This window comes from Lineus longissimus, chromosome 14, assembly GCF_910592395.1.
Source record: "Lineus longissimus chromosome 14, tnLinLong1.2, whole genome shotgun sequence".
Classification (NCBI taxonomy): Eukaryota; Metazoa; Nemertea; class Pilidiophora; order Heteronemertea; family Lineidae; genus Lineus; species Lineus longissimus.
The window spans coordinates 14,878,789-14,904,636 of record NC_088321.1 but is presented as its reverse complement, the minus strand read 5'-3'; the positions used below and the strand labels follow the sequence as shown (position 1 = coordinate 14,904,636).

General features: G+C 43.9%; 1 protein-coding gene across 21 annotated transcripts in view; it reads left to right on the top strand.

Annotated features, from left to right (window-relative positions):
- The window catches only part of LOC135498559 (talin-1-like), a 75,948-nt gene that overhangs the window by 23,759 nt on the left and 26,341 nt on the right, over positions 1-25,848 (top strand). For 13 of the 21 annotated variants that reach the window (XM_064788846.1, XM_064788842.1, XM_064788854.1 and 10 more), the window contains 30 exons: positions 2,517-2,646; positions 2,899-3,048; positions 3,625-3,895; positions 4,190-4,253; positions 4,445-4,549; positions 5,274-5,531; positions 5,911-5,987; positions 6,226-6,406; positions 8,722-8,862; positions 9,096-9,256; positions 9,658-9,844; positions 10,216-10,461; positions 10,837-11,046; positions 11,446-11,556; positions 12,598-12,618; positions 13,293-13,424; positions 13,799-14,041; positions 14,441-14,902; positions 15,168-15,527; positions 15,953-16,290; positions 17,028-17,334; positions 17,556-17,699; positions 20,191-20,352; positions 20,937-21,077; positions 21,416-21,597; positions 22,317-22,449; positions 23,246-23,518; positions 24,156-24,311; positions 24,921-25,022; positions 25,777-25,809. In XM_064788846.1, coding sequence (XP_064644916.1) covers positions 2,517-2,646; positions 2,899-3,048; positions 3,625-3,895; positions 4,190-4,253; positions 4,445-4,549; positions 5,274-5,531; positions 5,911-5,987; positions 6,226-6,406; positions 8,722-8,862; positions 9,096-9,256; positions 9,658-9,844; positions 10,216-10,461; positions 10,837-11,046; positions 11,446-11,556; positions 12,598-12,618; positions 13,293-13,424; positions 13,799-14,041; positions 14,441-14,902; positions 15,168-15,527; positions 15,953-16,290; positions 17,028-17,334; positions 17,556-17,699; positions 20,191-20,352; positions 20,937-21,077; positions 21,416-21,597; positions 22,317-22,449; positions 23,246-23,518; positions 24,156-24,311; positions 24,921-25,022; positions 25,777-25,809 — 5,481 coding nt within the window. The remainder of the gene's footprint in view (positions 1-2,516; positions 2,647-2,898; positions 3,049-3,624; positions 3,896-4,189; positions 4,254-4,444; positions 4,550-5,273; positions 5,532-5,910; positions 5,988-6,225; positions 6,407-8,721; positions 8,863-9,095; positions 9,257-9,657; positions 9,845-10,215; positions 10,462-10,836; positions 11,047-11,445; positions 11,557-12,597; positions 12,619-13,292; positions 13,425-13,798; positions 14,042-14,440; positions 14,903-15,167; positions 15,528-15,952; positions 16,291-17,027; positions 17,335-17,555; positions 17,700-20,190; positions 20,353-20,936; positions 21,078-21,415; positions 21,598-22,316; positions 22,450-23,245; positions 23,519-24,155; positions 24,312-24,920; positions 25,023-25,776; positions 25,810-25,848) is intronic. The other 8 variants (XM_064788859.1, XM_064788852.1, XM_064788858.1 and 5 more) reach the window with 6 other exon arrangements.

Genomic DNA, 25,848 nt, shown 5'->3' with positions numbered 1-25,848 from the left:
CTGATGTTGTGTGGATAATCTCCATTATACCAGGGGCATCCCGACAAAAGATAATTTCGAGCTGCTGCACCATTCTGGCAGCATGGACATATAACACGGCCACTCCCTTCCCTGCCTGTCTGGATTTCCTCAGCATTACTTTCGGTGACACCCTGTATGGTGACAAATATGACTATTTTGCAGCTATTGACAACCCACAGCCGCAATCAGTCCTTTGCATTTGTCCTCGGCCACTTGACCTTGACATGGTACTCTACAACAATGTATAGGAGCGCCGTGCAGAGGAGCAATTTTCATCATTGCGATGTGCGACCATGACAACTTGAACAAAAATCTCTCATCTGCGGTGGTAGTCCAGTGATGATGGCGTTTGATCGTTTGAGCAACTGGGCCTAACTTTTGCGTTCTGTCGCTTCGTCCTTGGGCTTTCAACCAGTGCGATTATTATCGCAAGAATATAAAATCTCTCATCTGCGGTGGACATAGGTGGTAGTTGATCTAACACAGGTGATTGTGTCTAATGCCCTGTGAGCTGCTGGGCCTACTTAGGCCCAACTGCTCTGTCCTCTCATGGCCTGTCATCTTACTAAAGCGTGGAACTCTTGTCCTCCCCAGTAATGGAAAAGAGAAAATTGGCTTCTGTGGATATGAAATAATCAAGCAATCGTCCATATGACCCACATCGATCCAACATGCACAAATTTACCACCAATTTTCATTCCAATATGGTGGGAAATGTTTCACGCTGGACTTTTATGGCCAGAGTAAAGTTATTAGTGGAGGGTTTTAAACTCGCCAAAAATCGCAATCCGACTGAGAAAATACTGCTGTTCTCGCAACCAGTTTGGCTGGCTAAAAAAGTAAGAAACAATGAAATCTTAGCTTGTCAATGTCTTGTGGTAATCAGGGTTTGTGTTGAGCTTTTGCCGTTATGACCCACAGTGGTGACGAGAAAGTTGTCATCCGTGATTTTACACGAAAATTCTAAAGGGCATGAACATGGAATTGATTTTGTCTGATGAGACTATAAGCCGTGGTCCCCAGAGTGTCTATGACAGGGCAAGTAAAAGATCCCGGGAAAAATTCAATAGGGTGATGCCGCCGGTAATGATGATGATGATGATGACGATGATGATAATGATGATGATGATGATGATATTCTTCTTTGTGACGTAGAAGTTGTCACATTCGTTGAAAATCTCACGATTGTCAATTTCTTATTGTACCATGTTCGTCATCTTTTTTCGTTTTGGGAAATTTGGACATTTCTGAACTTTTTCCCAAGTTAAAAATGCCTGAGACTATAAAGGGTTAAATGATGAATTATTATCAGTATTTACCATTCGTATTGCCGCCCATAATTGCCTCATCATCGTGCACTTATAACCACGGTAAATTACATGATAATTTCCACGTAACCTAGATGGAAATTAACCCATTGTGTCTGAACACTGCCACATGGATGGAAAACACTACAAATCATCTTTTTTGTCGGACTGTTTGTCTTAGAGCACCTCGCAAACATGCGATTAGAATTGCGACCTGCATTTCAAATCGCATGCGACAATATTTGGCATTTTCGGTGGTCATCGCGACGATGGTGAGTCAGTATCAAACTAAGCGATTTAATACCAGTTTTACGCGCTGAAGATTCGGATCAGACTTCAGATGAGCGATCCTTTAGTCGCATGTTGCAGCCATCATAGTCGCAGAGCTGCGATTTTAATCGCTAGTTTGAGGGATGCTCGAATTTGAGAAACTCGCATCACTGACAACAAAGGGCGAAGCAAGTGTGCGTTTTCTGTAGCGATGGCTTGTTGAATTCGAAGATTTCATTTCGTTGTATAAAACTCGCAGCATTCCCTGCATAATTAATCGCCTGTAGAGATCATTATATGATTAACGCAGAGATAATCTGATATTAGATTCCGTAACCTTGGTAACGGATGCAAACAGATGCACAAATTGTCAATTTCATATGGGTGTTTTGTTATACGGACGACGTATCATAAGTATATGTCCCGTTGGGAGTTTCTAAAATATGGCTTCTCCCATTTATGAATTTATGCTGATATTTGAAAACAGATGTAGAAATACAATTTGCAGTCTTGCGAAAATAAAAGTCCAGAAATTTTTTATGTTTTTTGGAATTTTTTCCAAGGCTTCACGAATGATCTCGATTTGAAAAAATAAAAATTATTTGAAAAAAAAATTTATAGGAAAAAGTTAATGAATTTGCAATCTTCAAAAAAATTCAAAAAAATTTAGTTTTTCAGAAATGTTCGCAAATTGCATGAAGCAAATATGGTTGCTGGAGGGGGGAGTCAAAAAAAGAAGAACTCTTGTATTATTTTACCAGTATCTATATCGTATTTGAACAATGTGCTGAATATATTTTGTTGTCAATGAAGAGTTTTAGAAAAAAAAAAAAAAAAAAAAAAAATCGGTTCCCCTCGATTCTCCATGAGCATGTTGTTTAGCTCTTTCTCATCAAGATCTCCCTCCTTCTTTTCCAGGACCTGCTGGAATACAAATCCAAATTCCGTCGTCTTCGCGTGCGGATGTTGGACGGTTCCGTCAAGACCCTCCAGGTGGATGACAGTCACACCATCGCCCAGTTGATGGTCACAGCATGTTCGAAAATCGGTAAGGAAATGCTGTTGTACCTCTTTAGGACACTGTTTGGACTTACAAATGCTATCCTTAATAGGGAGGTGTCCTGATTAGTGAAGTCAACAGTGCTGGTAGGACTTTGATAATCTTGAGAAGTTGACGCTCACAAGAATGAAAATCACATAATAACGTGACGTCACCTAAGTCCTATAGTCTTACCATCTTACAAAGCCCAGGAACCAAACAAGATTTGAAATTTAACTTTGACATTTTTCTCCCCTCCAGGTATCTCGAACCATGAAGAGTTCTCACTGGTCAAGGAGTTGACGGACGAGGAGAAGGAGAAGACGATGACGTTAAAGCGTGAACGGACGCTCGCGAGGGATCAGAAAAAACTCGAAGAGATGAAGAAGAAGTTACACACGGATGACGAGCGTAAGATTCTGTTCTCTCATTGAGAATATATATATTCTCTTCAATCCCACTGCAGTGCTGAATCATTCATATGTTTTGCCTACCGAGAGTAACTCTGTTGGTGCAATCATTTGGCTGGGTATCCACAGGCTAGGTGTCATCCCATTTCGCCTACTCTCATTTCGCCTACTCTCATTTCGCCTCCACCCATTTTCGCCAGCTTATAACTATGCCTGAGCAGGAGGCTTTGCCCGTGTAGGCGGCCCCCCTTGGGGCATGAGGCTACTCCCAGGCAGGAGGTGAACCTGAGTAGGAGGCCACCACCAAGCATGAGGCTACACCCGTGCAGGGCCCCCCTTAGGGCGGTAGGCTACTCCCAGGCAGGAGGTGAACCTGAGAAGGAGGCCACCACCAGGCAGGAGGCTATGCCCAGGGCTGTCCTACTTGCATTGAAAAAGTACAAATGCTTGCAGCACCTCCCTGGAGATGCAGCATCCTTATGAAATATCTCCATGGAGTTCAGGATGTTGTATTTGTGTGATAAACATTTCACAAACGTGGCTAATTGACTGAAATTCTCCAAAATTCTAATTTCAGTGAACTGGCTGGACCACGCAAAGACCCTCCGTGAACAAGGCATTGACGAAAACGAAACTCTTCTCCTTCGCCGCAAATTCTTCTTCTCCGATCAAAACGTCGATGCTCGTGACCCTGTGCAGTTGAATCTTCTGTACGTGCAGTCGCGTGACGCCATTTTGAACGGGACGCACCCTGTCACGATGGAGGAGGCGGTACTGTTCGGAGGAATTCAGTGCCAGGTGCAGTTCGGAGATCACGTTGAGCACAAGCATAAGACTGGATTCTTAGAGTGAGTAAAAAAGTCACGAGTTCCTCCTATCCGCTTGCTTTTGGCTGGGTGGGCAGTTATTTGGCGGCATTTTAGTACCAAGTTCAGAATCACATTTAAAGAAGACGCCACCTGTCAAAGATGTCGTTCCTGATCGGAAGATTTCTTTGTGTGACAGAAAAGGTGGCTCTTTTTGACAGAGATGGTTCCCTCTGAGAACTCTGTTTTCCTCCTGCATATAATTACACCATTCAATAAACTGCTGTGGAATTAACATCCTGATTGTTTCATGTGCAACATTTTCTCATCTTACAGTCTCAAAGAGTTCTTGCCGAAAGAGTACATCAAAGTCAAAGGAATTGAAAAGAAAATCTTCCTGGTAAGTTTGGAAAAGTAGTCCTGTCATCGGATTTGTAAAAATGTTTGATATACAATCAAAGAAATATCAGTCATTGTAACCACAGTTCAAAGAGAACATTCTTTCTTCACCAGTTCTGTTATTGACTAAATTTGTTCCCAACCCGTTTCAACCTTTACTCTCCGATAACATGCTCTTGTCTTCAATTCCAGGAACATCGTAAGCTGATAGGCCTGACTGAAATCGCCGCCAAACATCGCTACACAAGTCACTGTCGCTCACTCAAAACATACGGCATTACATTCTTCTTAGTCAAGGTGAGTAACAGATCTGGTCTCTGTATCCAAGGCTGCCCAAAGCTTTCCTACTCTACCATGGTGCGGTGCCAGGTGTTCTTTGGCTGTCCACGCTTCCGTGTTCCTTGCAGGGCCTATTCTGCGCCACTTATGGTGTGCAGCCTGGTTGCATTCTCAGTCATCGGAATCTGATCCGCCAAATCTCATACTGGATACATTCAGTACGGGCCTTTAGAGTTTTCCACAAGGCCATTTGTCAGGGGGGCCCACCCTACCTTGCAGCATGCCACCCTACCTTGGTAGCTCACCACTCTACCTTGGAACCAGCCAACCGACCTTGGTAGCTCACCACCCTACCTTGGAACCAGCCACCCGACCTTGGTAGCTCACCACTCTACCTTGGAACCAGTCACCCGACCTTGGTAGCTCACCACTCTATCTTGGAACCATCCACCCTACCTTGGTAGCTCACCACTCTACCTTGGAACCAGCCACCCTACCTTGGTAGCTTACCACCGTACCTTGGCAGAGCAACCCTACCTCACTCTTGAATTGTTTAAGGGGTTTCTATAGGGCCACCCTACCTCAAATTGCAGGCCACCCTACCTTGTGCTGCACACAGGGAAACGTCTTGAATATCCAGGGTACCGGCCTACCTTGAGAAAACACTGTGGGGAACTCTGCGTCTTCTCATGTTCGTGATCTTACCTGACCAGAAAACTTCATTCTTTCATGTAAATTTCAGGAAAAGATGAAGGGAAAGAACAAACTCGTCCCCAGGCTTCTCGGCATCACCAAAGAAAGTGTTGTCCGTGTTGACGAAAAAACCAAGCAGATTCTCAAAACATGGCCGCTGACAACCGTACGGAGATGGGCGGCCTCACCGAACAGTTTCACGCTCGACTTCGGTGATTATGCGGAGAATTATTATTCCGTGCAGACGACAGAGGGTGAACAGATATCACAGTTGATTGCGGGTTATATTGATATCATTTTGAAAAAGGTATGATTTGTTTTCTTGCTGAGGTCCAGGACTCGGGCTCGGTGTGTCCATGCTGACGGGCTTATATGAATTATAAGCTGTGGTGTTCTACTTCCATGTCTGTTCCTTCCCCGGAAAGAAATATTGTGTGGAAACCAGAACACACTCATTGGAAATCACGGGAAATGATTGTTTTTTAACTGTCAAGAGGGCCACTCTGCACCAAATTCTTCCTAAGGAGTCCAGTTCTTCAAAATTTATTTTTGACCTTGTTGGTTCATAGATGCTATCGTTCTGAGTGAGTCGGCCCAACTTGTTTAAAACAGTTGGGTAAAACACAAGGAAATCCGATATCTGGACTCGCCAATTGAGATTTTCATCTTTTGGTGTTATATTTCAGAAAAAAGCCAAGGATCATTTTGGCATTGAGGGAGATGAGGAATCGACCATGTTAGAAGACAGTGTTTCACCTGCCAAGTAAGTTGGTCAACCAGCACCCCCTCCAGTTAGAGTCCTAAGGGGCAGGATGCACATTCTAATTTCCTCTGGAAAGGGGCTCAGTTCAAGTTGAAGAAACGTGTGTAAAAACCCTAAGAAAGGAAAAAGAGAGGTTGCTTCTTGGAATAACTCTTGCATCTTTTCAAAAGAGGTTCATTTGCGTTATAGTTGCAACCAGTAAAGATAAAAAATTTAAGAAAAGTCCATTCTCTTTTAGGGCTACGATCATTCAGCACCAGTCATCGAACGCCGGACAGGCGCAGACTGGTTCCGTGGCCATGCCGGCCATCCTCAGGGCAGGGGACCAGGGTAACGCACAGTTCTCGACTGGTTCCATGCAGCAGGCGCAGTTTACCCAGGTTTCGAATCAGGCGCACAGCGCCCATTTTCCGCCGTCGGTGAGTATTGGGATATTTCGGTGCGATATGGAATGATGTGGCATGTTGTTTGTTTTCATTGGAACATTGTAAATAAGGATTGTAACGAATCATGCGTCGATAAAGATGATAGTTTGGACGGGACGAGTGTCTCACACCCAACATAATCCACTCAAACACCCAATTTATGACTCCACACGTCATTCACACAATCAGAACAGTCACAGCTGGGTCGGTTTTCCCCCTAGCCTCGTACCACACAATAAAGATATTTCTATGATGATAACTACTGCCTGTGTAATCTGGAAGTAGAGTTTCTAACTTGGAAATATTATTGGCCAGAAGGCAAAAAAAACTGCTATTCTGAAATATTGTTGTAAATGGGTGAAGAAAATGAATAGTTTTCGGGTCGAAATTTGAACTTGTAGATTATAAGGTCGAATTGCTGTTGAGGTCATAGTCTTGGAATTGAAATTTGAACGTGAAGATTATAAAACTGAAACGCTGTCAAAGTCTTAAATTATCAGTAATCATTGTTCTCTTTCCTGTGGTGCATGTACCGTTACGACAGTTTACACAAGTAAGTGCATGGATGGAGAGATAGGGGGCGCTTCCATGCTGGGCGCGGAGCTTTGGCTTTCTCTGTCGCATTTGGCATCTTTAGTATTGTCACATGGGGAGACTTTGAACAGTGGGGTAACTTGGCCCCCCTCCTTGGCTCAAGGACGGGGGTAACTTGGACCCCCCTCCTTGGCTCAAAGACGGGGGTAACTTGGACCCCCTCCTTGGCTCAAAGACGGGGGTAACTTGGACCCCTCTTTGGCTCAAAGACGGGGGTAACTTGGGACCCCCTCCTTGGCTCAGAGACTGCTGGGTCTGCAAGTGACTTCCTCATGTGATGTCTGCCGAAACACTGGTGTTAGGCTACAATGGATGAATCCAGTCTCCACACCTCATGATTGCTATAGATGCCATATGTGATGCAATGCTATTATATTGCTGCACGGAGTTCACCTGTTCATAACCTGTTTGCTTCATTGCAGTTGCTTAGTTCATTCAGATTTGTGGTTCAAGGATCACACTTATGACCGCGGCTTTAATTCTCAAAATGGCCTCTCTGTCGACCCACGAAATGCACAATATGCTTATTTTTAGGAACTTAGGGTTTCTAGACGGTGTTAGATTTAGCTATGAGGACCTTCGAGGGGTAATGAGTATTTAGTCTTGGTGAGATGCACCTCATCTTTAAGGATTGGGCGACGATGCTGTCTTCCTACCTGTGCCGAGGACTTCTTTTTCAGTAGGCAGTTGTAGCTGGCAGTGGGTGTTGCAAATGAATTGACTCGACTTCGCCGGAATAATGGTGTTAAAGGTTCAACCCAGGTTTGGTGCTGGAGCTTTTAGTTTTGGCCCGAGGTATATTAGTCCCACATTGAAACCGTCTGGTTTGGAAATGGCGCTATAGTGTTAGGCAGCTCTCACATTAGATAGCGCAAGCTACATGATAACTGCTATGGGTTGGGTCACAACGACACATAACCGTTTAGCGGCCATCCTAGCGTAATTTGTGGCTATCCTTTCCTGTCTGTAATATAGCACATACACATTAGCAATCGTATGTAATGTTGTATTATATGCGATAGCTTACTAAGGTTTGTAAATTATCGCTAGCGCTATAGCTGTTATAGGTTAAGTACTCGAGCAGTTGAAAATGCTCTCGATGTACATTGATGTCCATGATTCTTGCACAACGAATAACTGGAATACTGTGCCCTCACTTGTTTTGGTGGTAGTTTGGCTTGGCCTTGATTACAGGCAAAAAATTGTCTAAAAAATGATACTGAAAAGTGAATTCTACATAAAACTCAACTATTCGGAAGGGTTTTCGATTTCTTGTCTGGGTTGAAATTCATATTTAAGGCAGCCAGTCCTGAAAGAGTGCCATTCAATAGGAACACAGCACTTGAACATTGACGGAAATTATTAATTCATTGGCTGGCTCTATCGTTGATATTCATACTGGTAGTACTGAGTGTGTACTGTGACTGAACTGTTAGCATATTTCAAATTTCATGCCACTTACAATATCGTCGATTTCTGTGAGAATTTGAATGCATTTCTGTAAATTTCTTGCCTTTCTCCAAGCAATGGAGTTCCGTGAGATTTTGAACGCATTCCTGAATTCTCATCGAGATTTTCATGCCACTTACAATATTGTTTAGTTCTGTGAGAATTTGAATGCATTTCTGTAAATTTCTTGCCATTCTCAAAACTATTGAGTTCCGTGAGATTTTGAACGCATTCCTGAATTCTCATCGAGATTTTTACGATTTCAGGGCAAGAGCCCTCAAGTCCACGGCTTAGGACAAGCACAGCGTGCATTGGTGGGAACAATCACCATCGGATTAGACGATATTGACAACGCTCGCAATGACCTCAACACCAAGGCTGATCTGCCGCCACTTGGAAATGACGCAGTAAGTTGGTAAACCAATTTTTATGGATTTTGCGAAAAAACTTTGACCGTGCCATTTGCCCAGATCTTGGCCTACATTTTAGCTCCACACTGGCTCTGTTCGGTGAGAGAACCCATACCTCCACTTGACATCAATTCCTTGAAGATAACCTATTTGGGCAGAACATATAGTAGATCTTTTGACTGTTTTGGAACTTCAACTTGAATTTTCTGACCTGTCATTTTCTTCTCCAGGCCGCCAAGAAATGGAAGGAGAACACCTTGGACGTTTCCCGCCAGAATATCAACTCGCAACTGTCTGCGATGAATGCTGGTACGGCCCAACTTGTCACACTCACTGCTGGCGGGCCTGATGATACGGACTTCACAGCTGTAGGATCAGCTGTTCAAAACATGTAAGTTTCAAATTCTGAGTTCTGTTGCTTTTGTGTAGTGGTTAGGACTTGTGGCAAACACGCAGTAGGGCCGGGGTCCCGGGCCCACAGTCCTTCGAATGAGACTTAAAACCGAGCTTCCTTGTATCTGGTGTCCAAAGTACCCTACCTATGAGAAACATGAGTAGGCGTGGGTTCTACCTCTGGCCACAGTCGGAGTCACTGGGCCTATAAACCCATTTGGTACCTCACCGTAGTTGCGTACAAAAAATGCTCATCCTGGCTTGGAGGAGGAATTCTCTCTTGGGAATAACACCTCCAAGTGCAGAGCGAACGCTAAAGAAGAAGAGGACGCTGTTGATGTGAGACATCATTTGTGGAGATATACAACTTTGAGATTAATATTCCAATTTCAATTCCAGCACAACCAACATCACCGAGATGTCTAGAGATATTCGAATGCTCGCTGCGTTGCAAGACTCAGACGACGATGGGGACAGGCTGCTCGGAGCTGCCAAAAAATTGGTGGACGCTTTCGCGACAATGCTGAAGGCTGCACAGCCGGACAGTAAGGAATCCAGACAGAATCTTCTGTCGTCTGCCAGCAAGGTTTGTTGATATTTTGCTCATGAAACTATTTTGTTTTGTGGTAGTGCTAGGCAGTGTTCCACCTGGTTCTGAACTGAGATGGAAAGGTTTGATACACAAGTCCAGGTTGATGTTGCTCGAGAGTCAGTCGGTTTTCAGCACCAAATATGACTGTCCTTGAGAGTTCCACCACAGAGCTTTGTGGTCCGGGTGGTGTCCTTTGGCCAGTATTCCTCTCCATTCATCATTAGAGAGCAGGACTGAAGACTTGACTCTGCGTTGGTGATACTCAATTGGATTTCTAAGTACTCAGCACTCAGCACTTTGAGTTATAATTACCGAGGTGTGTATTATGTGATCTCATCTATAATCTTGTAAATTCTTCTTCCTAGGTTGGAGAACTGGCTGGAGATTTGATGCGTGAAGCTATGATTTACGAAACTACGGAAGACATGGACAAGGCCTTCCAGGACACGCTACTCGGCCTCGCGAAGGCGGTGGCCAATGCGACGGCTGCGCTCGTCCTCAAGGCTAAGGGCGTGGCGGGCAAGGTTGAAGATCAGGCCCAACAGAACAAGGTCATAAGCAGCGCAACGCAGTGTGCATTGGCGACATCACAGCTAGTTGCTTGCACTAAGGTGAGTCACACGTTTACTATCTTACACAAACCCTGTACGCCAAAAGCCACATTGCCCAGCGTCGTCTGCCGTGTGATGAAATATTTTGAAAAAATTTGTAGAAACTTTGTTTAGATGGTTAATGTGATGAACTTTTGTTCAAATATTTTCCCATCCGTACTACAGTTTTTGAGAAAGTTTGGATTTAGTGTGACGTCTGCTCAAGTTTGTTTCAAACGAAAAACTTCTCACTGATGTTTTACTCCACAATCTGGGATCAAATAAATACTGACGTGAATACTGTGAAAATCAACATGTGGAGGTTCTTTCATTTAGAAATCCACCAATTTATGGATAACTTGACTTTGAAGGTAACCAGTTTCACATCTTTTCTAGGTTGTTGCACCCACAGTGAGCAGTCCAGCCTGTGCAGAACAACTCGTCGAAGCTGCCAAATTGGTTGCGAAGTCCGTTGAGGGCGTCGTTCAGACGGCCCAGGGCGCATGCTCCGACGATAAGGTGTTGTCAGAACTTGGTGGTGCGGCCACGGCAGTTACTCGGGCGCTGAATGACTTGTTGCAACACGTCAAACAAGGGGCCACTAAGGTGGGTGTTTTCAGTGCCTTTCTGCCACAAGCTTTGAGATTCAACAGTTTGTTAGAGTCAGTTAGATTTGTTCAAATCCCAGATTTGTACATGTACTGGCATTGACACTAAGAAAGAAATATTCCTGTAGCAACGACTATGCCTGGCAAACTACAGCGTCATTCGGCCAGTGACACCAGTTGGCCCTCGGGCATAGGGACAGACAGTAGACACTTGCTTAAGATCTCACACGGATTGTTAATAAGCAACTTGCTGCTCATTAAAAAGTAAAATCCTCAAAATGGATTTGGCCAGTGACATTGTCACTTGGCCAACATCGCAATGCGTTCGACCACACAGATGAAGAAGCAAAGTTTGAAATGAATTCGACTCGTCATGTGTTTTGTTTTTTGTTTTCAGGGTATCCAGGCTGATGCGACCGTCGACACCATTTTGACGGCCACAGATCGTCTGTTCAGCAGTATGGGTGACGCCCCAGAGATGGTGAAACAAGCGCGTGTTTTGGCCCAGGTGAGTAGAAACAGAACGAGATTATCCCCGAGCGGGGGCCAAAAAAGGTCATCAATTGAGGAAACAGGTCCAATTGTTAAAAAGATTTATTGTTAAATGTGATTAAACTATGTCGTTTCCGATCGGGGATTGTAAATTTTAACTGCAGAAACTTCAGATTATGCCTTATGTGTCCAGCTTTCTAGGATAAGTGACCATTCTTCCACGAAACATGACAATCGAAATATAGTAAAATAGGGTTCTTTTGCCCATTTGGATGATCAGATGTCCTACTTTATAAAACCTCTTTGAAGTTTGTAAGTTTTTGGAAGATAAAGAGTAGGGATAAAACTCGTTAGATTTTATTTCCAGCATCAGAGTGATATCATTGAGGTTTGTTGGTCGAGTGTCGAGAGTGTGAAATTAGAGGGGTTTAGTTAAATGTGCTGAGAACTTGCAAGAAAATCTAGCACGAAATCAACGCCACTTGACTTAAAATTGTCCTAATGTGTCTTGACTTGTGTTTCGGACAAGAAAAAGCAGAGAATATTTTATTAGTGAGATGATTCCGTAAGATTTGAAGTCAATTTTGATAGGAAGTTTTGTCTGTTTTGAAAGAACAAGCACCTAATTAACAGTGGAGTAAAGGTAAAAAACAATTTTTTCGTGCTGAAAATATTTTTCCTTAATTTTTTGCACATTTTGCAAGTAGACTAGATGTACACAAATGCCAATGAAATGAATGAATTTTGGTCAAAAATGTAAATTTTTTTGCTTAAGGATGCAATGATTTAAGACTTTTGATACAAATTAGTCAATTTTCTTGTATGTTTTCAGCACATGGTAGGGCAAAAATAGTTTTCTTTTCATCAAACTAGGTGTAGAACTTCGATTTTTGACAGTTTCTTCCGAAAATATTGCGTGGGTTTGGTAGACTCTGTCCTAGATATATTTCAACTGAATATAATACGAAATGGAAGTTATTCCAATGTTGATTTCATTCAGAGGAGAACTCATTTCAGTCCTAGTTTGTTTTCGCTGTAGCTTTCAGTTATTTTCCAGGAAGAGTTCACTCTCAAAGAGGTCGGTTCATTTCTTAGAAGAGATTTTTTTATCCGGTCTGGGGTGCGTTGGTGACATCGTTTCATCTTGCGTCAAACTTTGGTCAGAAATTCCTGTCGAACTGGGTGCGAGAAGTTGTGAGCGCTATATTTTGTTTCTCCTATCCTCTGGTATGGATGAAAACTCCTCGGTGTCTGCATGGACTGAAAAAAGTCAGCAGGAGTTTACAATCAGAGAGGTTGTTTTTTCTTCAAGATATTTTATCCGGTGTGGTTTGGTGTTTTCTCTTGCGTCCAAGTTCGGTCAGAGAATCCTGGTGTGAGAAGTTGTTGGGATCTATTTTGTTTTTCCTATCCTCTTGTTTGGATGAAACTCCTCGGTTCCGGCATGGACCCAGTGAAAAGTTAGCCATACTGGTAGTGGGATAAATTGTTCATGATTTTTCACCAAACACGGCAGATAAGTAGCGGAGGGGCTCAAAATTAGTAGGTCGTAGGTTCAAATCATGGAAGGAACAGTGTGTTCCATATCCCTGTCCTCAAGGACTGTTACAGCGGTCTTAATTTCTTCACTCAAAGGCGCGTGACCGCATTACATAACAGGAGCCTTAACGACCTCAAAATGGGCGCGAAGCACTTGTATGAAATGAATAATTCGCCTACACAACTTGATCCATTCTTATCATTTTATCACAGGCGACATCGCAGTTGGTAAACGCCATCAAAGGACAGGCAGAGACTCATCCAGACCAGGAGATGCAAAAACGCCTCCTAGCGGCTGCTAAGCAACTCGCCGATGCCACTACGAAACTGGTAGAAGCAGCAAAGGTAAGTTTTGCAAAAATTCTCATATTGGGCGGCAGGTTGATAGAAATAGATACCTTGATGTCGCTGATGAATCGTCACATCGTGATGGGACGTAATAAAAAAGAGCGTCACTGATGTAATCTTGAATCTACCATAGGAAAACTGTCTTTTAAGGTCAGAGTTAACAAGTTTGAAGGTTGATGGGATGAGATTCTGTACTTGACAGGTATAATTGGCATGATCTCCTCCGAGTGATGGAAAACTGTTTGATCGGGAGGATGTGGGCGCACTCTAAGTCATTTGATTAAGTATAGGAGAGGTGCTGTATGAAATAGTGTCGGAACTTATTTTTGAAAAAATAAACGTAAATTTTAGTTTTGTTGAATTTTCTTCAGGGCTGTGCAAGCAACCCTAACGATCCCGCCATGCAACAAGTCCTGAAAGAAGCTGCCGAGGATGTGCGTTCAGTTACCAACACTGCCGCGGCCAACGCACTCAAAAAGAGGCTGATCGCCAACTTGGAGAATGCCGCCAAACTGACGGCGTCTGCTTCGACCCAACTCATCAGTTCAGCCTCTGGAGCTTCGAAGACGAACAGGAATGCTTCATCACAGCAGCAGCTAGTCACCTCATGCAAGGTACGTTGGAGCAGACGTTTACGTTTCTACGCCGTCTGCTGGGAATTTTCTTCAAAAGTCTGCGATTTCCTTTGAAGTATTTGAAGAAAAGTTGTTCTAAGTTTTGCTTTTGGATATTGAAGATGAACAGAAATGCATTGCCACAGCAGCAGCCTAACATGTCATGCAGAAGATTTGGAGCAGACGTTATTGTTTTGATTATTGTCTGCTGAAACATTCTTGCAGCATGTGGAGAGATTCGAAAGGAAAATTTGAAGAAATGTTGTTCTCATTCACAATCACAATCTATATCAAGACATTCTGGAACATTTTTTGGAGGGAAGTACATCCTTTTCAAGATCTTAAACATTCTGAGGTGAGGAGTTGGTTGTTATTAAAAGTACACGATTTCTTTTTCAGACCGTCAGCGAGTTGATCCCCGCCCTTGTCCACAGCATCAAGGCGACCTCAAACAGTCCCGAGGATGCCGCTGTCCAACTTGCTCTCATCAACGCTTGCCAAGACATCCTGCAGCCGAGCAACAAACTCATCGCATCGGCGAAAGCAGCTGCCCCGACCGTCGGCGACCAAGCAACGGCGCTCAGCTTGACCAACTCCACCAAGAATCTTTCAGCAGCCCTGGCAGAGCTTCGTACCGCGTGCAGCAAGGCCCAAGAGGCGTGCGGATCTTTGGAATTGGACGGCGCTCTCGGACAAATAGAAGAGCTGGAGAAAGAGTTGGATGAGATTCTCGCTAGCGCTGATTCGAAGAACCTTCTTCCGTTGCCTGGTGAGACTGCAGAGTCGTGCGCCCTGCAGGTTGGAGCCACGTCCAAGACGGTTGGATCATCGATGGCCCAGTTGCTGACTGCTGCTACGCAGGTGGGTTGAGATTGCAGCCTTGATTTCTCGTTTTGCATCTAATTGAGGGGGCATTGTGTCTCATCTAACATATGTCTGCCAACAGACTTGATCAATGTTAATCACTGCGCCAGTTGGAGTCAGACTCCTCTCCACCTATAAAGCTCTCCTTTCAGCCCCTCCTGAAAAGTTGTCTGTCAACTTCTGAAATATTCAACCTTATAGGGCCCTTCTCAAACATCCCCTGTCGCAAAGTTGTCCGTCAACTTCTGAAATATTCTTTCAGGGCAACGAAAACTACACCGGTATCGCAGCACGCGACACGGCCAACAATCTCCGCGTACTGACGAACGCTGTCCGTGGTGTCGCAGCATGTTCCGGTAACCCAGACGTGCAGCACGCCATCGTGGAGAGCACGCAGGAGATCATGATAAAATCGGCCCTCCTGATCGAGGAGGCGAAAAACGCCGTCGCGGATCCCAGCAACCCTGATAATAACCAACGTCTGGCACAGGTTGCCAAGGCTGTGTCTAACGCCCTCAACAACTGCGTGAACTGCTTGCCCGGACAGCGCGATGTCGACAATGCCATCAAGCAGATCTCGACGTACAGTCAAGAGATCAACAACATCAGTCTGAGTGGAAATGTGAGTAAACAAAAATGTCTCTCAGAAAATTTAGAACTGAAAAAATTTGGTGCGCAAGTGTAGCACCCTTGGAGGAGGGATATTATGCTGTTGTTCTCGATGTTACGTCATTTGAGCTCAAAATAGAGCAATTCATACATCTCATCTGCTGCCGCATTGTATCCCTCTGTTGTTCCTTACACTGCCTGAGATCGCCCACCGTGGTTCCAGGAGTTGTGGTAGCTATCAGACTTCTAAGGCAAATCTTGGCAAAAAGTGTTGCTATATCGCAAAATATGTTTGCATTTGATAAAATGGGCGTTGAGGTGTTGATAGATCCAGGTTTCTCATCAGAACATCCTGTGCCCAAATAACCCTTTTAAAACTTTTTCGAAAAAAAAACATTGAGAGAAAATTTAACTTATCCGTTTTGTGCTTCTCTCTAGTACCCACCTACGAACAAGACCTTTCAAGAGGTCCAACTCCAGTTGAACAACTCGGCTGTCAACCTGAACCAAGGTGCTTGCGAGATCGTCACGCATTCACGAGGCACGCCACAGCAACTGGCATCGTCCTCAAACCGTTTCAGCAAATCGTATGGCGAGTTCGTCCACAGTGGCTTGACGATGGCGGGAATTACGAAAGACACGGAAGTGAAGTCGTCGATCGTGACGAATTTGAAAAGTACCTCGATGGTGTCTTCGAAACTCCTACTTGCCGCGAAGTCATTGCACGCTGACCCGAATGCACCGAATGCAAAGAACTTGTTGGCCCAGGCTGCAAGGTTTGTATCTCTTCACAACAATTAGTGTCATAAAGGATTTGGCTGCCCTAGGGTTGACTGGTTTATGCCCAGTTTCCTGCATCTTCTTCTTCTTCTGCATTCTCGATCTAAGATGGACACTTCTGTTCTGGTAACGAATGCCGTCAGTTTCAATTCATACTGGGAACCACACAGCTGATCCTTGAGGCAGGTTCAAGACAGCCACAACTCCTCCCTCAGTAATGCCAGTGAAAATGGGTTTGTACTCACTGCAGTCCTACTGTTCCTGCTCCTATCCTTTGGGCCGGCCCGTGTTGCTAGTCTCCTTGACTTCCTACCCTTGGTATAAAGTTTACTCCTCCAGAGCATATATTAGTTGTCTACTTGACTCGATTACACAAACTGAACTGACCAACTAACAAAGTCCACCTGTTGGTCCTCTGTAAAACTACACTAGTCTCACCACCTGGACTCAGGTGGTACTACTAAAAATTAACTGAATATGTTCCAATAACAGCCAGTTCTGGGCATTTTGTCTGGATGCGGTTGACAGTCATTGGCTCATTGTTACCGGGGCAAAGGTCTTTCTCTTGGATTTCCCTTGTGGTGCAGATAGTCTGCAGTGCCTGGCCTATCTTATTTCTCAAGGACAAATGTGAAACAGACCTGCCACAGTTCAATAGCGTCAACAGAGTACCCCCTGAAAACCTATCGAATGAGTCTTTACGATTCTCTCACTCAATCTTATCATCTTTCAGGGCAGTGACAGAAAGCATCAATCACCTCATCAACATCTGCACGACGTCTGCTCCAGGACAAAAAGATTGTGACAATGCGCTCCGCCAGATCCAAATGATGAAGAACCTTCTTGACAACCCCAACGAGGCTGTCAGCGACGGTTCCTACTTCGACTGCCTGGACGGCGTTATTGCCCGCTCCAAGGCGCTCGGCGACGCCATGACAGGAATCGCCGATCACGCCAAGAAAGGCGCCTTGGATGAATTCTGCGTGTCTGTTAAGAACTTTGCGGCCGCCGTTTGTGGTTTGACGGAGAATGCGTCACAGGTGAGCAAGTTTGGCATGAATATTTTTTCAAGGGGGCGGCCGATGATTAGAATTGAAACCGATTAGCAAGCTTTACTGCGCTGAAATGAAAAGCTGTACCAGAAATAGTCATGCTTGCACTAAAAAAGTTCGGCCCATCTCCACCAATTGCAGGAAAGGCTGGGTCTTACATTTGAGTGTCTTCCACTTTTGAACTCAGATTTGCCTTTGATTTATTCCAGGCTGCCTATCTAGTCGCCATTGCTGACCCCGCCTCGGAGCCCGGGCGTCCAGGTTTAGTCGACCAATCTCAGTTCGCCCGCGCCAACCAAGCTATCCAGATGGCGTGCCAGAGCCTGACGAATCCCGCCAGTTCACAACAAGAGGTACGTGTCAAAAGTCTCAAAAGGTGGCGCTGGGTGAATGAGTCGGCTTTTGGTGAAATGGTTTGGCTGGTGGCTTGAGAGATTCAGTTGAACCTGACCATGTACAATCCTGATCATATTTAGATAAATATTTTTTGAGACCTTTTTTGCCCTTCCGTACCCGCCCTTGTCTATAGCAAGTAATTGAAAGTCCTTGGTTTAGACTTCATACTTAGCTCCCCACCTCAAACTCCTTTTGAATTTAGATTCCTGAACAATGTTCTGTTAGAAGTCAAGGGAGAGTCAAACCAGTTTGATAAAAATTTACAAACTGGTGTGTAAACATAAAAGAAAAAAAAAAGGTTAGCTTTTGCCCTGTGCGCAGAACACACCAGCTGTGAGATCCTAATGAAGGATACCAAGTGTGCAATTTTGTCGTCCCACCAAATTCGTTTTTTTTAAAAATGCATGATTTTTCCTGCTTATATAAGTAAACTTCTCTAGCTGCTGTGTCGCATGTTTGTGCTTAGATTATTCTGTGTCGGAAATTAGTGGCAATTTTTGCACGATTACTCAAAATTTTGCCTCCATGAAATGAATGAGTTTTAGCAACTGATCGAGCAAAAGACAAGATGTCGGTGGTGAGAAAAAAAGATTAAACATTGTTCGAAATATTAACATGTCATTTTCTGCGCATGTACAGGATCGCCGAGCAACGGTAATGTATCATCACCATGGTATCTATAGTTGCTACGGTAACCATGGTCGCCGTAGTTACTGCTACTGTGGTTTCCATAGCAATGTCCTGGTTGCTATGGATAATGCATTTATGCTTTGTACACACCTTTGAAAATGATGCCTCATTCTTGACCTAAGTTTTAAGTCAGATTTTGATCATACTGTAGTATTTTTGGTGACATCTCGTCTCCGATGTCTGTCAAGGAGATAATCAGGGGTTTTGATATTCTGTGGCTCTCCTCTTTGTAGTCTTGAAGCTGCAAATTGTACTGTTTCTTCCTTGCAATCAAATTGGGGGGAGGGGGGAGGGGGGAGGGGAAGGATTTCACTATCCCCGATCATGACAAAAACAAAACAAGTTATTGCCAAATAAAACGTGCCATAGTTGTCGGATGTGTGGCGTCTGTTCAGGAAGATTAACCCTCTTCCCTTGATCAAAATCTGACTCCGTTATCCCCAGAATTGTAATATCTTTGTTCTTCACCTCAACCAAAGTAGATCAGCGATGGGCGCTTATTCTATTTTTGGCCATGCACACCCCGACTCCCCCTTGGGGGCGCTGTTGTACCAAGACTTCAGGGGGCGCTGTTGTATCACTGGTGTATTATGGGAAATCTTTCTTAGAATCTCGTGTCGTGTTAGTGTAGTACACTTCGGTTGACAGATCGCTGATTGCATTTCTAGCACAGCTTTAAAGGGACACTCTACCCTGCATTTTCTCCGGCCATGGCAGATGAAAAATTGTGACAGATAGCTTGAATGATAGCTGCAGTGTTTTTAAAGGTGGCTCACACCATCACCAGTTAGACGTCTTATTTAAATCGACAAAGAGTTGACAGGGTGTTGATTTCATCCTTGTTCAAATTCTGTGTTTGACACTTTGGCCCACCTAATTATGTTCTTAAAAATGGAGGTTTTATCATTTTTTTGTGAATTTCATTCATTCTTTTATTATTCATTGTTTATTATATTACTATTAGAGCTTTCCTTGTTTACACTGTTGAGCAAAATAACCCGTTGACTATTTTGCTCAACATGTAGACCAACTGTGACCTGTCACAGCAAAACCACACGCATGTCGCACAGAAGATGAACCTAAATGACACCAGGTGCTAATGGAAGAAATTGATGTGCTCATATTTCACAAAAGGCAGACAACAGAGAAATGAACAAACAGTCTATCTCAACCTGCCAAGCTCAGTGCGACATGCGTCAGGTTTTGCTGTGACGGGTCACAACTGTATTTCATGCATGTTGTCTGCTTTTGGAAATGTTTAGCCCCCTTCTCGAAAATATGAAATATCCTCAACAAATTTGCTAAATTTTGTTGCATTCTCGATAACGGAGAGCAGTTTTATATCAAGGATTGCTAAGCATCATTTGTTGTACATTTCACTGCAACTCTGTGCAGTCTTTAGGTGACACCCCAGGTGCTTTTCCATTGTAGTCAACACTTTTGGTGACGGCAATGTACTTGCACGAGAACTTCTGTGGACAAGACGACGCTTCTTGTTGCTGAAATCTATCAAAAGTTGTGGAATCAGTACTAATACACAGAAAAGAGGTCGAAAGGTCATTATGATTAAAGGTTAAAGTAGGAAAATGGAGATTTGATTTGTGTGCTTTTGTTTTGATGTGCATCGAAATAAATGTTGTGACCCCCTCCCCCCAAATGCCTCTCTACCTAAAACAGATGTTAAAATCAAAGTCTGTTTTTGCTGACCCAAATGTTGCATTTGATGTCACCTCGCTAATTTCCCAACCTCGTTTCCAGGTGTTGTCTGCCGCTACTGTCGTTGCCAAGCACACGTCTGCGCTGTGTAACACGTGTCGTACAGCCTCGTCCAAGACGTCGAACCCGGTCGCCAAGAGACACTTTGTGCAGTCGGCAAAAGATGTCGCTAACAGTACTGCTAATCTAGTCAGAGCTATCAAGGTGAGAGAAATATTGGAGGAGAGAGGCTGTGGGGACTGGCCTTAGGACTAGTAGGCAACCAGTCTTAAGAGAGACTTAAAGGAAATCAAACCAGGTAGTCTGGGCTCATCAGCTGGAAATTGCAACCAGACTGGGAGACGGAAACTCCAAAAATAAAACCGGTAGACGGAGCGCACTGGTATTACTGACGTCCAACCGGAGGTGGATGCAAAAACAGCCAGTTATGCCTTTACAGGCCACTTTATGCCTTTACAGGCCACTTTATTTCGTTTTGGCGGCCGACCTATGGTTTGTCAAGAGTTCTCCCTTACAGGACTGAAATTATAGTTTAGGCAAGGTGAATGCAGTAGAGGAAGAAAGGGCAGAAATCTCTCCAAAATGTGCTGTCTATGAAACCAAGATGGCTTCCATCTTAAGAACAATTTGAAACGAAATCACTGGGCTGACTAGTAAATAGTTCTGGGGCAAAATCACCTTGATATTTGTGATCATGGGCAAAGAAGATGAAATTGACCACAAAATCAAATTGGTATTTACAATCACAGGTGAGAGGATGAAATTGACAACAACTTTCTCTCTTTCAGGACTTGGACAGTAACTTCAGCGATGAGAACCGCCAGAAATGTGCCGCTGCTTCCCGGCCACTCATACAGGCCGTCGACGAACTCACGACGTTTGCGTCATCGCCAGAATTTGCCAGCATACCTGCCAAAATTAGCCACGAGGTGAATACTCAGCTACATCCTCACTCCTCTTCGTCCCTGGGACCAGAGACCTTCACCACCTTTCTAAATCTTTCCGTGTCCCTTGCGACAGTTGCCGCAGTAACCCAAGAGAGGCCAAGGCTTCCAACACCATCGTTGTACGGCGCCAGACACATTGATAAGTAACCGCAGTATCCAAGCTGCAACCAAGGGATGACTAATCGTGTGAAAATGTTCTGAATCAAAGTCTTGAGATGTTGTTTTTTGTTTGAACTTAACCCCACTGCCGCTACTGATTCGGAGTCCTAAGCGAAATATGAAAGGATGATAGTAATTATGCTCACGTATTTCATTTTCAGGCCCGGAAAGCCCAGGAACCTATAACCAACTCGGGTCGTGCGATGTTAGATGGTGCTTGCAACATGGTGCAGGCCGCGAAACAACTTGCCATCAATCCCAAGGATCCGCCGACCTACCTACTGTATTCAAATCACTCCAAGAGCGTCTCAGACGCAATCAAGAAATTGGTGTCTTCGATAAAGTAAGTATGGAATCGTAAAGAAGTTTCAAAGGGAAGTAGTCATTGGGTGATATGAATAAAGACTAGGAAATGCTTTTACTTAAAACTTCACGTACATTTACACTAGGCATTTCTGTACAAAATAGAAGTAAAAGCATTTACTAGTGTTTATTCATATCACCCATTGTCTTGGGCCTGGCTGTGTCACCATCTCTCCAGGCTCTATGGTCCTGAGGCGTCCGTGCTGACACCTCTCTTGCAACTCCAGTGCTCTCTGCATTGTGGGCTACCACATCCATCCAGCATGTCGAGCATCGCCCCCTTCGATGTTTGCTTCCAACGTTCTCCGGTTGCCAGCCCATCATCAACTTGTTAGCTTCGACACACGTGTCTAAATCAAAATAGTCTGCACCTTTTCACCAACAGGGAGACTGACGGTTGGCCTGTCCTTCTCCTGATCTCAGTGGTTCTGATCCCATGGAGGTTCTTCAGTGGGGCAACCTCAAATCCAGAGGGGACGAACCATTTTCCATACAGGGTAGTTCTAAGTAGTTCATGTAATGTAATGCATGAGCACTGGCCAAGGTGACCCCCCTATTGGGTAATACCCACTCACTTGTGACCAGGCCACAAGTGCTACCTGTTTAAAGTATTCCACCTGAACACTCAACCCACCTTCGCAGAAAGTCAATAGTTACATGACGACAAAGATATTTTAAAGCCTTGGTATCTATTTTCAGGGATGCTGCACCAGGGCAGAAAGAATGCGAAGAAGCCATTGAAAAGATCAACAGTACGATCAAAGAACTTGATCAGTCATCGTTGGCTGCCATTAGTCAGAACCTCACCCCCAGGAACGATAATACTTTACAGGTAATGTTGTTTAAAAACTGACTATTGTGGAATCTCCCTCAGCGGACACCTATCTAATGACACCCTCTCTATTATAAAGGAAACCTCATTTGGTTCAAAATTGTTCAATTCTTTCAACCAGCTGTAAACTGTTAAGTTTTTGCAGACGTTTTGTTTTTGCCAACTTTTCAAAAACCCAAGATTCCGAAAAATTAACACCTTCAGCACCGAACCACGAATGTGGCCCAAATCCCCCTCCCCTTTGAGCTGGTTATCGGAGTCTCATGGACTTCATGAAAGAACTACGCCATCGCCATCTTCAGGGCAAGGCAGGAACTGAAAGACCTCTGAGACAAGGGAAGGTCCTTTCAGTTCCTATCTTGCCCTGAAGATGGCGATGGCGTGGTTCTTTAATGAAGTTTGAAAGTTCTGAACTACGCCATCGCCATCTTCAGGGCACGATAGGAACTGAAAAGACCTCGGTCTATTCAGTTCCTACCGTGCCCTGAAGATGGCGATGGCGTAGTTCTTTCGTGAAGACCGTGAGACTCCGATAACCAATTCAAGAAGAGGGGGATTTGGGCCACGTAGATCTACGTGATTCGGCGCTGAAGGTGTTAAGGTCATGAAAATATTTACTTATTGGAAAAAACAGGTAGGATATTCATTATCTACTGAAGTGAGAAAAAAATTCGTCATCGGCATTTTGAAAATCTTTGAAAATTTTTTTCAGAAATGTTTGCCAATTGCAAATATGAAGTATGAAATTGGGCAAATGACAGTAGCATGTGACCAAATTGTTTCTGTATTTCCGCAGGGCTTCCAAGAACAAATGATTGGCAGTGCACGTGAAATCATGGAGAATATTGACTCCATCCAAAGTGCTGCAAAATCAGAAGCGGAAAATCTCGGCCATTGCGTTACCACATTTAGCAGTTACTTCGAGCCGCTGAGCCGCGGCGCGATCGGGACGGCGTCGAAAACGATGAACTCGAAACGCCAGATGGAGATCTTGGATCAGACGAAAACGGTGTCAGAGTCCGCAATGCAGTTTATGTACGCTGCTAAAGAGGGCGCAGGGAACCCTAAGGTATGCGTGTTAGCGATTTTGAACATGAAAGGAATAAACTTTACCATTATAATTTTCAGATATTTTTTCCGCTGTTTTCAGTCAAATTTGTTACAATTTTCAGAGACACACTGTAGATAATCAGGCGAGATATTTGGAATTCAACATAAATTTTCATTAAAATAGAAGATATCGCTAAAAATTCGCCTTCTCTTAGAATTTTGAGACTTGTTTTGTTACAAGTGTTGTAAAAACATTAGATTTAGTCCACCCGTTTATGGTGTGAGCATGTATTTGTCGGTGTTTAGATAGAAAACCTTGGCATGGTTTATTTTCTCAAGTGTTATGACCTTAGAGTTTAGAACTTTGTCTCAACCCTTCCTTTAATTCATTTCTGATCAACTTATAACTCGATAAAGGGAAGCTGTCTACTAACTTTTTCTCTGCCCCCGAAAATGTTGTTGCGAATTCAAAACTGAAGCCCCTCATGGATTTTCCCCATGACCTCGCCATGAAATAACCGTCATCTTATGTACTATTCTCTCCCCTCTTCGATACTCTTCCTTCTATGTAATGTCTGTGTGTGCATGCAAGTAGAAGTAGTTAACTAACATATGTCCTCGTTCGTCTTCCTACCGAACTCCGACTCATCATCCAGACATTCCAGGCCGTACATACCCACAATGCAATAGACGAGGGCGCCGAGGGAATGAAGGATGTCTTGAAGGACTTGCTCGAGACTTTGGAAGAGGTCGTGTCACAGGCTGGTAACGTCACGAGTATGATCACTGGAATTACGAAGAATATCTCTAAGGTATGAATTGTCCTAAATGGAGGCCTATGCATGTCCTTTCCTCATCATGAGGACCCAGAGTTCTCCACAGGGTTTCCTCAAGGGAGGGTGGTAACCTTGATATCAAAGAAGTTTTGCCAGTGTGCAACCCAAGGCAGGGTGGCCAGCAATTTGAGGTAGGGTGGCCCTGTAGAAACCCTTTACAAGATTCTAGTGCAAGGTCGAGTGGTTCTTCCGAGGTAGGGTGGGCCGCCCTGACAAAAGGCCTTGTGGTGAACAATGAAGGCCTGTTCTTACCTCATTTTGATGGATGAATTCAGGTGTAATATAGACCACATACATGTCTTTCAATCCTGAGAAATTTGCTGGAATGATTGAAGAATGCCGTTGATAAAACTTTGATAAATAGGCCACCTCCCACCCACTTTAAAGAGGTTTTCCTTATAACGGCTCACTGCTCAGGAGCTATTCTTTGCACAGGAAGATTTGCTGGCTCAATTTGTCCAAGGGTGTGATTTCCATTTGTGAAGGAAAAGGAACAATTAAAGTTTGAAAAACTGATTGTCTATCTGAAGATTGAGTATTTTTCATCCCTGACGATTGCCTCTGACCTATCACCTTTCACCTCAGGTTGATGAACCAATGGCACCAAATGAGAACATCTCGTTCGTGGATTACCAGACCAACATGGTCCGCTTGGCCAAGCAGATCGCCCACAGTTCACAGGATATGGTAGGTAGACTAGGGTCTGCGTGTGGAAGCCTCTCATTAATTTCACCAATAGCATTCCGCGAAGTTACTATTTATAGCTCACAAGGTCATTTGAATAAGATATTGATGACGTTTTAGTCACGTGACAGTCGACATCGACACTTATTTCTACGCATTTGAGCTTATTTCAAAGTCAATTATCTTTGACCCTGCATTGTTTTTAGCATGAATGATACCATAGAGTCAGAGAGAGAAATATTCAGAACAATTATGAGTATTTCCAACACTCGGACTTGTGCCAGATTGAATCTAACTGCCCTAGTTAGAAAGCCTGAATCCATTACGAAACCGCATGTTTGTCCGACATTGCCTGTAATTCATTGATGGGGAAATAGAGGGCAGCAGCTGCAGTGACGTCATCTTCGCGGAATGCTATACCAAGCTTTAGAGTGCTAATTTGGAAGAAAAGTAACAAATATATCAATATTGATGAAAAGACACATTAAATGTCACTTATAACCATTGCATGACCAGAGCCGGTTGGCCAAAACAAGCCTTGTCACTTACGCTAGTGTTAAGATAACTTAGCATTATGTCTAATGGCTTAACTGAAGTTGATAACGCCAAGTTAGTGTGCGCTAGCGTCCGTGACAAATTTGTTTTTGACGACAAAGGCCTTGTTCTGCAAGTTGCCCAGTGACATCGCAAACGAAAACATTTCCGTGAATACGATACCCTACCGTCATCTCAACATCTTTCATTCTCTCATCTCAAGGTGGTTCGTGCCGGTATGAATATGCCGGCCGGGGTAGGTAGTCATGTGATCACCTCATTTGCATGTTCACTA